Below are 13,021 nucleotides of genomic sequence, written 5' to 3'. Positions count from 1 at the left end.
CTATTGTTATACGTTAATAAACGATTACGATTACTGCAAAAAACGATTACCATTATTAATAATAAATGAATGTTTGTATGTATGTCCTTTATAGAATCGTAATAATCTTCAGCAAAGTGATGTGCATGAGCTCACGAAGGTTACTGAGTTTGTACGACCAATATTCAATCTTATACTACAGGCGAAGCCGGTGCACAGCTAGTGTATTATAAATTAATATACCACAAACATACAATGTATCTTATAATAAAAATATGTCTTCATCCGCGTCCATAACAAATCCTTCACAGAGATGAATACAGAAAATAGAAATAAAGTCAAGAATAATTTTGAAGATAAACTGTTTTATGAAAATAACGTTACTGCCACAAGATATTTATTGGACTCCGGATGGAAATAAACAGGAACAGTGTGACAAATCATAGAAGACAGATCGCCCATTTTCCCCAGTACTATAATGAATCAATCCTGCTAATGCCATATTTTATTCATTAACCAACATGATTACTTCTATTTCTGTTTCATGAAACTATATGATTAAGACTTTTTGGTTAAACATTACGATAGAGACTAGAGTCGATAGGTTTGGAGTTCGATCCACAATTATTATAGATTGACCCGATTAACCATCTTCATTCCTTTTATGTCTAGGTATAGATAGTGTTAACAATTATTGTTGGCTATCCTTTGTAAATAAATAAATAAATAAATACTGGCTCGAAAGAATATCGATTATTACCACACGTAAAATTTAATCTGTCTCAATCCCACGAGAAAGAAGAAATAGTAGAATTAGGCAGTGGTTGTTACATGGCAGGAATAAAAACAATTTGAGATCTTACGCATGATATTATGTACAAGCAGATTAATTTTCATAGGGTGTATAAGTGCATTGACTAAAATTAGTTTAAATAAAAGCGTAGCGGGCTTATTTTACTGTCCTTAATTTATGTGTACTTATCTTACTGTTGAAGTGGACATCAGAAGACAATATAAAATGAAAAACAAGAGAACTTCTCACTACAAAATATTATACTATTAAGTATTCTGTAGTTAAGATATGACTTATATGACAGCATCAACGAGGCAACATTTTCGCGATAATATTTCAAATATAATTATGAATGATATTGTTTGTATGTTTAGTAGAGCACAACAATATTTTTACTGATACATTATGGTACAGATTGCGCAGGATAAGCGCAGGATAGAGTTAAATAACGTTTTTTCCGGGAAAAACAGTCAGAAACCCAGCACATAGAAAATATTTTATTATTCTTCATATAAGCTTTATAATAAAGATGTTGATGTTTATTCTACATTATACATTGGAACGTTCCGTATCTCCCTGTTAACAAAGTTCCTTGTTTTCATAATAAAGCCTTTAGCATTTGGTTAGTAATAAAATTAAAACTTGCGTCGGTGTTATTATGAAAGATCATAAAGTTTGTTTTGTTAAAATATTGTAGTTCACGATTAAAAGTTAAGGATATTTGTTTTAACTATATTATAAACAAAATGTGTAGGAGGCGAATTTAGATGAAATTTTTATTAATTCAAGTTAACTTCAACGTAGTTTCTACAGCTTTCAGCTTATAATCTCGGTTGTAAACTAATATTTTTACAAATTAGGACGCTAAATGAAATAATTGTACCTACATAGAAAGCTCTTATAAATATATACAACCCCATAAGTTGAAAACAAGTAAAATATGAAACAATACACTCTTAAGTACCTACACTGTATACATAATATTATTAACTACAGTACAGTGTACACATATTTTATCCTATGGTTACACCTTACCGCACCTTAAGCTTAAACACACAAAAACCAAAATTTTAATTAAACGTAAGATTAAACCTGATTAGTAATCCAGGCCCAGTGTTGTCGTAAAGTGTTGAAGTAGGTCAGTCTGCCACTAAAAAAGGTAATTCCCGCTCTCATGATGAAAATGAAATTTAGCGAACCCTCCCTTGCTACTAAAACTAACTAGTAATGATCTAATTTAATACACATTCTCTAATTACATTTAGTAAAAGCTTTGCTAATAGTTGAGTGATTTTGTCGTTTCTCTTGTTGTTATTAGAGTGCTTTTCTACCAATAATGTTTGTTTAGTTTAAAGTTTGAAGCGTTTAGCGCTTGAAGCGATGCTATTGGTTATTTACAAAAACACATTACTCGCTACACGTTGCACATTATTACTTATTAGTGGAAAATCACCCGTATGCCGGTATTAGTCTTAAACACCGATTATAATATTTTGGGATTGGAATCTTGAATCTTTTTTCATCGTAAATATTGTTTATCATAATATTAATTTTACTTTATAAGTAATATGTACCTACGTTTTCTTTTCGCTTCTTCAACAATGATATTGTAATCGCACGAAATTTCCAAATTTTACCAGACAAGCGTACACAAATGTTTACTCCAATTACACTTATTACATTTCAATTCTTTTAACGCTTAAAACTTGTAGAATCATCTCTTAAAACTTTGACACTTAGGCTCTTGTGTGAAGGACCTTAAAAGTGGTAAAACCAGTTTTCCAAAGTGTTTAAGTCAACTTCAAGAAGCATCAAGTCCACTTTGCACTTACAAAACGCCTTTTTATATGGCAAAAGGCTTTGTTCACTTTAAGGATGTATAATAGGAAAGAAGCTGAATGAGACATGGGAGTTAGATCATTTAAAATCACGTCAAATAATAATTGTATGCAGAGAATGGAAAAATATCGCATTTTTGTTATTTGAACGCCTGGTCATAGAATTAATAAAAAGCCTTTTATTTTGAATATTTATGAATTGAATAGAGTATAATAGAAAATTTGCAGAAAATATTATTTTACCATAAGCACACCCCGGACACTCCATACAAAATGATTGTTTTGACAGTCACACTGTAGAGACTGCAAATGTGTGTGTTAACGCTTTATGGTTGGCACATTTGTGACTAGCGTAAAAAAAAATTCGCGTTTTTCTGATGAAATACATCCGTAAACAGCACAATATTTAACCATTTTCTACGAAAAACGATAATCACAAATCCAAAATAATAAAATTACTTTATGTCAATTTGATTAATGTTGTCAATCTTCGTTGCGTTTCGTCTAAGACGTCGTTGGTATCGTCCTTGCGGGGAAATGGGTACCATAACATGTCTGATCGTGCGGGGTGAGGTAAGTGTTTAATTTTGGCGGGAGGCGGAGAGTGTCCGTTCTGTAGCGTTTAGCCACACCCCGGACACTCCATACAAAATTATAGTTTTGACAGTCACACTGTAGAGACTGCAAATGTGTGTGTAAACTCTTTATGGTTGGCACATTTGTGACTAGCGTAAAAAAAAATTCGCGTTTTTCTGATGAAATACATCCGTAAACAGCACAATATCTAACCATTTTCTACGAAAAACGATAATCACAAATCCAAAATAATAAAATTGCTTTAAGTCAATTTGATTAATGTTGTCAATCTTCGTTGCGTTTCGTCTAAAGACGTCGTTGGTATCGTCCTTGCGGGGAAATGGGTACCATAACATGTCTGATCGTGCGGGGTGAGGTAAGTGTTTAATTTTGGCGGGAGGCGGAGAGTGTCCGTTCTGTAGCGTTTAGCTACTATTATGTATTCTGTGGTTTAGCTACTATTATGTATTCTGTGCCATAAGTTGCACTATGTTTTTAAAATACGCCACCTCAACTGTTTATTAGTTTCAACTTTCACTTGTATGTTTTTATGCTTTTATGTTTGTATGAACCCGTTTTAAACTGACAGATTTTTTTGAAACTTTATATCAAGGATACCTATGTGACACTAAACTAATGTCATAAGTTTAAACGTTCAAAACGTTACATTCTCTTAAACTATACAATTTATTTTATGGAAAGTTTCGCTAACATTTATAGACAGTCAACAACAAAATGTGTCCAGTTAAAGTAGGAAGCCATTAATAAGGGCTTCTTGTCCCATAAAGTACTCGTAAACTGTCGACAATGAAGCCGTAAACGAAATAAATGCTTCCTTATTTGTCAAAGTTTTGTGCCCTAGTCAATTCTGGCGCATCAATTTAAAGTTCATGTCTATTTGTCACTGTTGGTTGTGCATTCATTTTGATTATAAACTAGCGGTCCGCCCCGGTTTCGCCTGCGGTACATGTTAACGTTTTCTCTCCATAAGAACCATCCTCATACTTCAAGAATATTATTAAAAAAAATTGACGAAATGGTTTCAGTTTCTCGAGTTTTGCACTTACCAAAACATTTTTATAATATAGATTACTAGATTTGCGCCGGCGGCTTCGCCTATGTAGACTAAACATTATCAAATAATATACTTAAAATTTCCAATCACGCTATCCATTGGTGAAAACACAATTAAAACCGTTTCTAAATTTATCACGAATCGCAAACGGACAGACGCTGATCAGGACTTTCTTTTATAATAAGTAGTGATAGTCATAAAGACATATTTATAATATTAACTAGAAAATACACCAATTCATTGCCAGTCGTATTATCATATTACATTTGAATTTATTCAGCAAAGCTACTACAATGTACTTAAAATCATATGAAATTGAATTGTGAACGGTTGCCGGGGCTATAAATCTAAAAACATATTTGCCCTGTTTCACATAAATATTATACAAACCCCGCAGACTGATAATATGAAATATGTATAAATAATTATATTTTGAATTAGGAGCCTGGGGCTTGTGCCCTGACAAAAAGTAGCTTAAATGTTCTTATTTTTCCAAGCTACTCTACTAAAAGAGGCTGTAATCAGCATCCTAAATTCCTCAGTTGTTTTTTTTTGAGAAACATAAACGGCAATATTTTTACATCTAGGTATACATAATAACAGCTTTTGTCTTTAATTCATGTAATTTGTTCTGTAGATCTCCAAATAAATAAATAAATAGCTACCTAGTAAGGTTTATATTCGTAGGATATGTAAATTATAAAGATGTTTGAAGCTTTGATCATAAATGAAGTAATATAAATACAATATAAGTTAGGAAAGAAAAGCGTATAGTATTATTACAATAAAATTGGATCATTTATAGGGAAAAATCTTCTAAGGCAAAACTGATGTTCTTGTCAAAGTAAGTAATGAAATAAGTTTCCTTCCAATTCATTGTAACTTTCACCGAATTTGTTACATTAGTTATATTTAAATATATGGAGCTTATTTTCTGAAAAAGAAAGACGCCGAAATTAGCACCATTTCGTTCACCTATAACTTTGTGTATTTATTTAAATCTGAAGTAAAATAAAAAATAAAAAGGATCAATTTGGTATCGATGATATTGTAGCTCTTCTTTTGCAAATATATGTTAGCTTTTATTTCTATTTCCTAATTGTGCTATCTATACATATAATAAATCTGTAGAAGGGTCAATTCTGTACATTGAAAATATTGAAAAAATAAATAGCAGGGGGTGTTACTGGATCGATACCAAACCCAAATATGTGATTAAAAAAATTTTTGTCTGTCTGTCTGTATGTGAAGACATCACGTGAAAACTACGGGTTCGATTTCGATGAAACTTGGTATAATTATACCTTATTATCCTGGGCGTAAAATAGGATACTTTTTATCCTGAAAAAATACGTAGAAAAAAAATTAATCTTAATTTTTCAGTTTTTTCCATAGACGTTGTTCTGTAGAACCGCGAACACACGTTGCGTATTATTATAGGTCTAGCCGTATTTGGGTCCAATAGATATTTATAAGATGTCATTGTCAGAGTTACTCAAAATGGAGAAATAAACCATCCACACGAAGATCGACATCCGCGCGGACGGAGTCGCGGGCGGAAGCTAGTCTCTAATAAGCGTATATTCTATAATAAGCGTTTAATATAATTTTATATTATTTTTCGTTCTTAACTTCTAATTTTTAATAGAACGCTACAAAAATTAAATCATAAGTATAAATTTCATTCAAATCCTGCAGGAAACATAAATAATCTTGAGGATAATCTTGATTCAAATTCAATCGGAATAAAATGCTTAATTTCGTTTTTATCCATAACAGAGTAAAGAATTTTGCTATCTGCAAAAAATCAAAGAGCTGTCAGTTACACGTTTGTAACATAATTGGACGCTGTGACCGTGATGACAACATGATGTCGATGTGATGAAAAAGTCACTCCTTGATATTTTATTTTTAAAACTCAAAGTAAAAAAAAGAAAGCATGTGATAGAATATTCGATACACCTAAATTATAACCTTAGTTCAAATATAATAGATTTACATGTACAAACTATATATTATGATGTCGTTTGCTTATTTGATCTTTAGTAGATCATATATGCAGTTGCATTTAAATTTCAAAATTTTAATTTATTAGTGTTGCAATTTTCCTAATCTGTCATTATTTAGGGCAGCGTCGTTCGTGGCTAAAGAGCCCGATTCTGGAGCGACAATAACGCCCACAAGTCTTATACTTATATGATGATGTGGATGGTGATAAATTGTTTAATCTAGTCCGACGATCACGGAGTGCATCGAACCAACTGCGATCATGTGCCTTACAACCCTCATGAATAAGACTATGCCAAGAAGTACGGTTTTGGGCGAGCTTTTCCCAGTCCGGGAGGTTGATCTTGAACGTGGACATGTCACGTTTAACGCTGTCTTTAAAACGTAGCAAGGGTCTTCTGATACATCGCTTCGCATGTGCAACCGCACCGAGCATTACTTGACTCGGCAATCGGGAAGGGTCCATGCGATGGACATGTCCTAGCCAACGCAACCGACGCTCCTTAAGCAAAGACGTAGATCTCGACGTACGTCTCTATTATGATGTAGATTGTTGGTATATACGTAAATTGTATATAAAAATCCCTGATACAAGAATGTTATTTTTCCTGCAATTCACAAATGATTGATTTCTATCAAGTGGTCATATAACTTAAGTGTAATATGAAATAACTTCGGAAATAATAAATATTTGTAACTAGAGAAAACCTGTTCTCGAGCTTTATTACTCGCGCACATTATACCAATAATATTTATCGAAATAAACTATAACAAATATGTTTGTGGACGTTCTTACTTCTCCGAAATTCTTACCCATATTATCTTACATTATAAACAAGGAAATAAGTATGGCTTATATTTCAAATCAAATATTATATATAGATAGATAGTTATTTATCACTACATGTGTTCACATTCACATGATTCACATGAATAGGCCTATCATACGCCTCGTCTTCTAACAACCATTGAAGCTAAACCATTGTATAGTTGTATACTTTCATATTGTGACAATAGCCGAGTAAGCGCAGTCCTGCAGAGAAATTGTTTTCTCCTTGCTTCTTGGATTTAAAATGTGTGTATAAGTGTATTGTTTTCGTAAGTAGATTTTGAATAGCATTTAAGATTAATAACTACATAGTAAATACTCGTAGGATATGAATATTTTTTTGTTTACCTATATTTTTTTAATATTTTCTTACGTCTAAATACGTTCTGAAATGTAACGTAGTATTGTAGAGGTATATTAACTAGTATTATAGTATAAACGAATCCTTAATGTTTCTAATTATAAAAAAACTTCGCTTCTTATTTTTATATCTAGTAGCTTTCCGCCCGCGGCTTCGCCCGCCTTTTCAAAGAAAAACCCGCATAGTTCCCGTTCCCGAGGGATTTCCGGGATAAAACCTATCCTATCTCTCAAGTTGGATCGAACTACACATGGTGTGTGAATTTTATTATAATCGGTTAAGTGGTTTAGGAGTCCATTGAGGACAAACATTGTGACACGAGATTTATATATATTAGAAAAAGATAATTAATGTGATAAGTACATGATAGAGTCGTAGTTAGCGGTTGATTTGTAACGACACTCAAAATAATTATAATTGTAAAATGGCTACAAGGTAACTAGATCAATAAATGTTTATTTATCACAAAATACAGAGACTTAATACAGGTCAATTTAAGGGTAACTTGATTACAGATATTTTAGAAACGCTATTAACTTATTCATGAAGATGCCGACCCTCCAGCGGGCAGCGACCTGTTGTATAATATTCAAAATGTCTATTGGATTTTTTTAATACAGCCTCTCTCTCTGTATAGGATTTATCTAGAATATTTTCAGTACCTATGTTGTTACCTACCTATTAACTAGGTACTATACTATCCATATAAAATATTTATTGCATTGTATGTTAAATGTATGTAAGTACAAATTTTGTAGAGAATAATCTGCGAATAACTGATCTGATCATGAAAATTATTTCACGAATAAAAAGCTTGCTACAATTCAGGCTATTTTTTATACCGGTTCAACATTGGTGAAGCTGAGGCTAACGGCTAGTACTACGGATAAATAAATAAAGGAAAATATTCCTATTAGTTTGAATATGGCCATTATTACAATATGTAGAACAAACCAGTGTGTGTGAAAGTGAAGTCCCGTGTCCCCTGGGGTAAGGGGCAGATACAAAAAATAAAAAAATACAAAAATCTTTATTGTTACATAAACATTTGGTAGATAATACAATGCACTAATCTCCACACTAGGATTCCCTGTGTTGTGGAGAATAGTCTCTTCCAGCTTACGTCTATTTACACAGTTTATACAGAGGTAAATTCTTAACTACGAAAATACATACAATATGCTAGTTGAATAAATTTCTGATGCATTATCCATACATCTGTTTCACTGATCGATTTTCTTTAGGGACAAGTAGGTGATCGGCCTTCTGTGTCCTGCCAGACCGAGACATTTTTGTTCGTCTCCACCGGGAATCGAACCCAGGACCCCTCGGTTCTACGCTCATGCGTCAACCACTGTACCAAGGAGGCGGTCTGTGTAGTATACGTCTTTTATTATAAATACACAATTAAACTCGAAATTGCATGTATTTGAACAAAACCACGTTTGCGGTTCTCCTGGGGGTAATACAGCAAGCCTTGGTTTCAATTATAGTCAAGTTTATTTTAGATGCCTTAGTAGTGTCTAAAACAAACAGAAGGTGAAATAACATAAACCCTGATTACATTGAAAATTGAAACTTGAAATTTTCATTATCGATGGATTTTAAATATGTATGAAGACTAAATCACATCAAATACAGTACACAAAAACATAGTATGTATGAAATTAGGTACGGTACCTAATTTCAATCTCAATTTAAAAAAATGTTTCTAAATCTAATCTAGCCGTGTAAGCTACGACGCGAAGTATTACAAACACACGAAAAAAACTTTCCTTATTTCGCAATCGGGAAATAAATGTATTTTTATTAATCCAATACAAAATTGAAACAAATCTCTTCCATCAACAACTATCAGTACATACGTGAATACCTTAGCGCGCTACAAATTAACGATCCTCAGACATGCAAATAGCTGATTCCGGTCTATTTCCATCCAATCACTGATTTTTTCACTTCGGTTAACAAATAAGCTTTACACGGATTGCCTTTGAATGAAATAATGGATACATTTGCATGTGTATTTGGTATAATGAAGGTTATGTTATGTTTGTCAACTTATACCAAATAGAAAAAGTGTAACATTTTTTTTAATATTGTTATTTGTACCTACTAATTTCACTCCAATACTACTGGGCCAATTTTCGACCATTTTTTTGGACCAGTCGTTCGAGAGGATAGCTACATTTGTAACATAAGCTATACTTAAAATTTAATCATGTATCGTCATGATAAATGAAGAGTGAACTTTTTTTTTTTTCATAAAGCGTTAATGAGTTATTATTAATTACGTTTGGTAAGTAAGCTAAGTAGATGTTAGTATTTCACATTTTTATACACTGCGTATAACAATCCCATTTGAATCTCATTACGCTCGTGCGACTATAAAATCATATAATATTATTATGCCTATGCGCTACATTATAATAGCGCTATCCAATAGGCGGGCCCACAGAGCGAGCAGCCTCGCGAAGCAGTAATAAAACGAAGTAGCTTGGTCAGTGCGGATTTGGCTCGGTTAAGGTGGGTGTAGCTCGGCCAAGGTAAACACATTTTTGTCCTTTACCCTGCGTCCACAATGACCGAGTCTCCGACCTCAGATCGGCCATCGAAAATAGACGAGTGCTGTCATTTTCCTCGGCCGAACCACGTGCACAATGCACATGACCAGATGACAAGACCTAGATGTTTCGCACTGTTATTGCCTCGCGAGGCTGCTCGCTCTGTGGACCCGACTTATTGGACATTATATAAATGAGGTGACATTTATCTACCTTACATTGTTTGCACGGTAAGTCGCATGCAAGGCTTCAGTTACTATCAAAGGTGACGCAAATTCAAAGCCATCTAGATTAGGGCCTCTTAGACAATTTCTCCACGAGGTTGAAGTAATTGTTTATTTATTATTACTGGATGGTTTAGCTTAGCACTGGTTGAGCAGGAATAAAGCCGTCATCAGTCCATGTGAACCTGTGAACTATTGTCTCTAAATGAGCATAAATGTAATTGGCAAATGTTATAATTATATTATTCTGTTGTATTTGCGTTATAAAATACTAGCTTTCTACCCGCGGCATCGCCCGCGCAGTCAAAGAAAAACTCGCATAGTTCCCGTTCCCGTGGGATTTCCGGGATAAAACCTATCCTATCCTACCCTAAGTCTTTCCATACCCACATACTATTGGTAGAACTGTTACTTATTTTAAACAATTGTGAAGACTAATATTGTTAAAAAAAAACTATAAAAATAAGAAGAAAATTAATGAAACGGGCTAATTTAGTAACTTCTTAATTAACGTAAGTTTAGAATTTATCTTGAAATTCATCTGGCTTTAGAATTTAGTCTAATTTATTATACCTAAATCTTAGATATCGCTAAGACTTGGTTTGGGTCTAGGGTTATTAATTGCCTAAATATTAATTAAGATATCGCAGTGTTATCGTATTACTGATTTATTTTGTATAAACGTGGTTTAATAAAAGCTCTTGCTACTGAAAGACTGGATTTGAAAAGTGAGTTTACTTTTTTATACTCTTAGATCGAATGATCACAGTTTAATATAAAACGAAATACATACCTAATTAATGTCTTTAAAGAGATTAGAATGAATTTGAGTTTAATCAAATGACTAGGCCTCGGTAATAACATAATCTTTGCGGGTAACTCCGTCTTACAAAAACACTTTTACCTACGTATTATATCTTATGAGTAGGTGACTGTTATTTTAATGTATAAAGTAAAACCATTTCCTAATATTTACTACACATTCTACGCACTTCTTAAGAACGAGAACATCAAACGCATATCTTACACATCAGTGATTAAAATACATACGTATTTATATATGGATCTTTAAAAGAGCATATTATATACTACAGATAATAAATTCAAGATATACAGACATACGAATTAATTCTTACTATTACTAATCTTTTCTAAGTATCTACGAAAAAGAACTTTACGTAAAACTACTACTACACACCCTAAAATATATAGGAACTACGACACAGTATTTTCATAGATAGATGTTGTATAAAGATTAAAACACGGTATATAGTACGTTACAACATCCATACTAATATTATAAATGCGAAAGTAACTCTGTCTGTCTGTTACTCAATCACGCCTAAACTACTGAACCAATTTGCATGAAATTTGGTATGGAGATATTTTGATACCCGAGAAAGGACATAGGCTACCTTTTATTGCGATATATGTACCACGGGCGAAGCCGGGGCGGACCACTAATTTACAATACTTTCTTTACATAATATATTACCTACTTTGTACTAAAAATAATTCAAACTTCTGAGACTTTGTGTCCGTTTTAAATTGCTTTATGAATAGTAGGTAACTACTAAAACTTCTATGCCGTAACATATGACTGACAAATAAACTTTATTTTAATAATATTTTATTGTTTCAGTTAAAACAATGGACACCAGGGCAGACGACGACGAGCCCCCGCCGGACCCCGCGGCACGAAAGCACAACCACCATGATTACACAGAACAAGACTTTGAAGGCAAGGCTTATCTGTTTACTTTATTTTCATTATAAATGTAGTGAAAAATCTATTTAAAAAATGGGTATTACATATTATGCTCTACAATTTTAATAGAAGTGATAAATTTACTGTTTGTTCACAAAAATGCAGAAGATATTTTAGAAATCAATAACTCTGCAGTATTTCGGGTTATAGGTACGGTTTTATTTTCTCAGATATTTATAAGAAGATCTCTAATATTTCGACATAAATGTTATAAATATAGAGAGAGTAATAATCCATAATTCACTATTCCATTAAGGTCCAGTCTCCCGAGAAACCACAAGGAAGCGAGATATTTACAAACAAACAATTGAATTCATTAATTCAAGATTCAGTCTAATAAAATACCTGCCTGGGATTATTAATTGCTGCCAATCAATTTTATTGGCAAGATAACATAATCTTATTTTAGTTAGTCGCTAATCAAAAACAAAATGCTTATTTATATAGTATTAAAGATATTTACCACAAAATTATTCAAAAGATCGTAAACGATTTCGTCAGTGATTGCCAGCCCACGGCCTGTCTGTTGTGATTAACCTTATTATTTATTACAATTATTATCTGTTCAGTGAATTCTCTTTATGGGCATCTAGCAAAATATTAGAGTTGACCTTTGGCCTTTTTTATTTAAATACTATAATAGGTACTATAATAATAATATTATAAAGCTGAAGAATTTTTTTGTTTGATCGCGCTAATCTCAGGAACTACTGGTCCGATTTGAAAAATTCTTTCGGTTTTAAATAGCCAATTTGTACGTGTTTGTTTGTATGTGTTTTTTCGTAGTTTCCTTGTTTTGGTGCAAATAAATTATTTTCATTCATTCATTCAATTTATCGAGGGAGGCTATAGGCTACATATCCAGTCGCTAAGACCAACAGGAGCCTGGAGCAGAGCACTGCGGGTAAAACCGCAGGGCATAGTATGTAACTCAAATGTAATGTTTGTATAGGCATTTCGAATAATCTTATTTTTTTCGGAAAACAGAGTGTCTTAAGTCTATATACCTA

General features: G+C 32.8%; 1 protein-coding gene across 2 annotated transcripts in view; it reads left to right on the top strand.

The window, feature by feature from the left end:
* Positions 1-13,021, top strand: part of LOC123706129 (sodium bicarbonate cotransporter 3) — a 39,491-nt gene that overhangs the window by 12,256 nt on the left and 14,214 nt on the right. For both annotated transcript variants that reach the window (XM_045655291.1, XM_045655292.1), the window contains exon 2: positions 11,886-11,984. In XM_045655291.1, coding sequence (XP_045511247.1) covers positions 11,894-11,984 — 91 coding nt within the window. In that variant the 5' untranslated portion in view covers positions 11,886-11,893. The remainder of the gene's footprint in view (positions 1-11,885; positions 11,985-13,021) is intronic.

The sequence above is a fragment of the Colias croceus genome, chromosome 3 (assembly GCF_905220415.1).
Source record: "Colias croceus chromosome 3, ilColCroc2.1".
Lineage (NCBI taxonomy): Eukaryota > Metazoa > Arthropoda > Insecta > Lepidoptera > Pieridae > Colias > Colias croceus.
The sequence above is the reverse complement of the archived record's forward strand: the minus strand, read 5'-3'. Positions and strand labels throughout refer to the sequence as shown.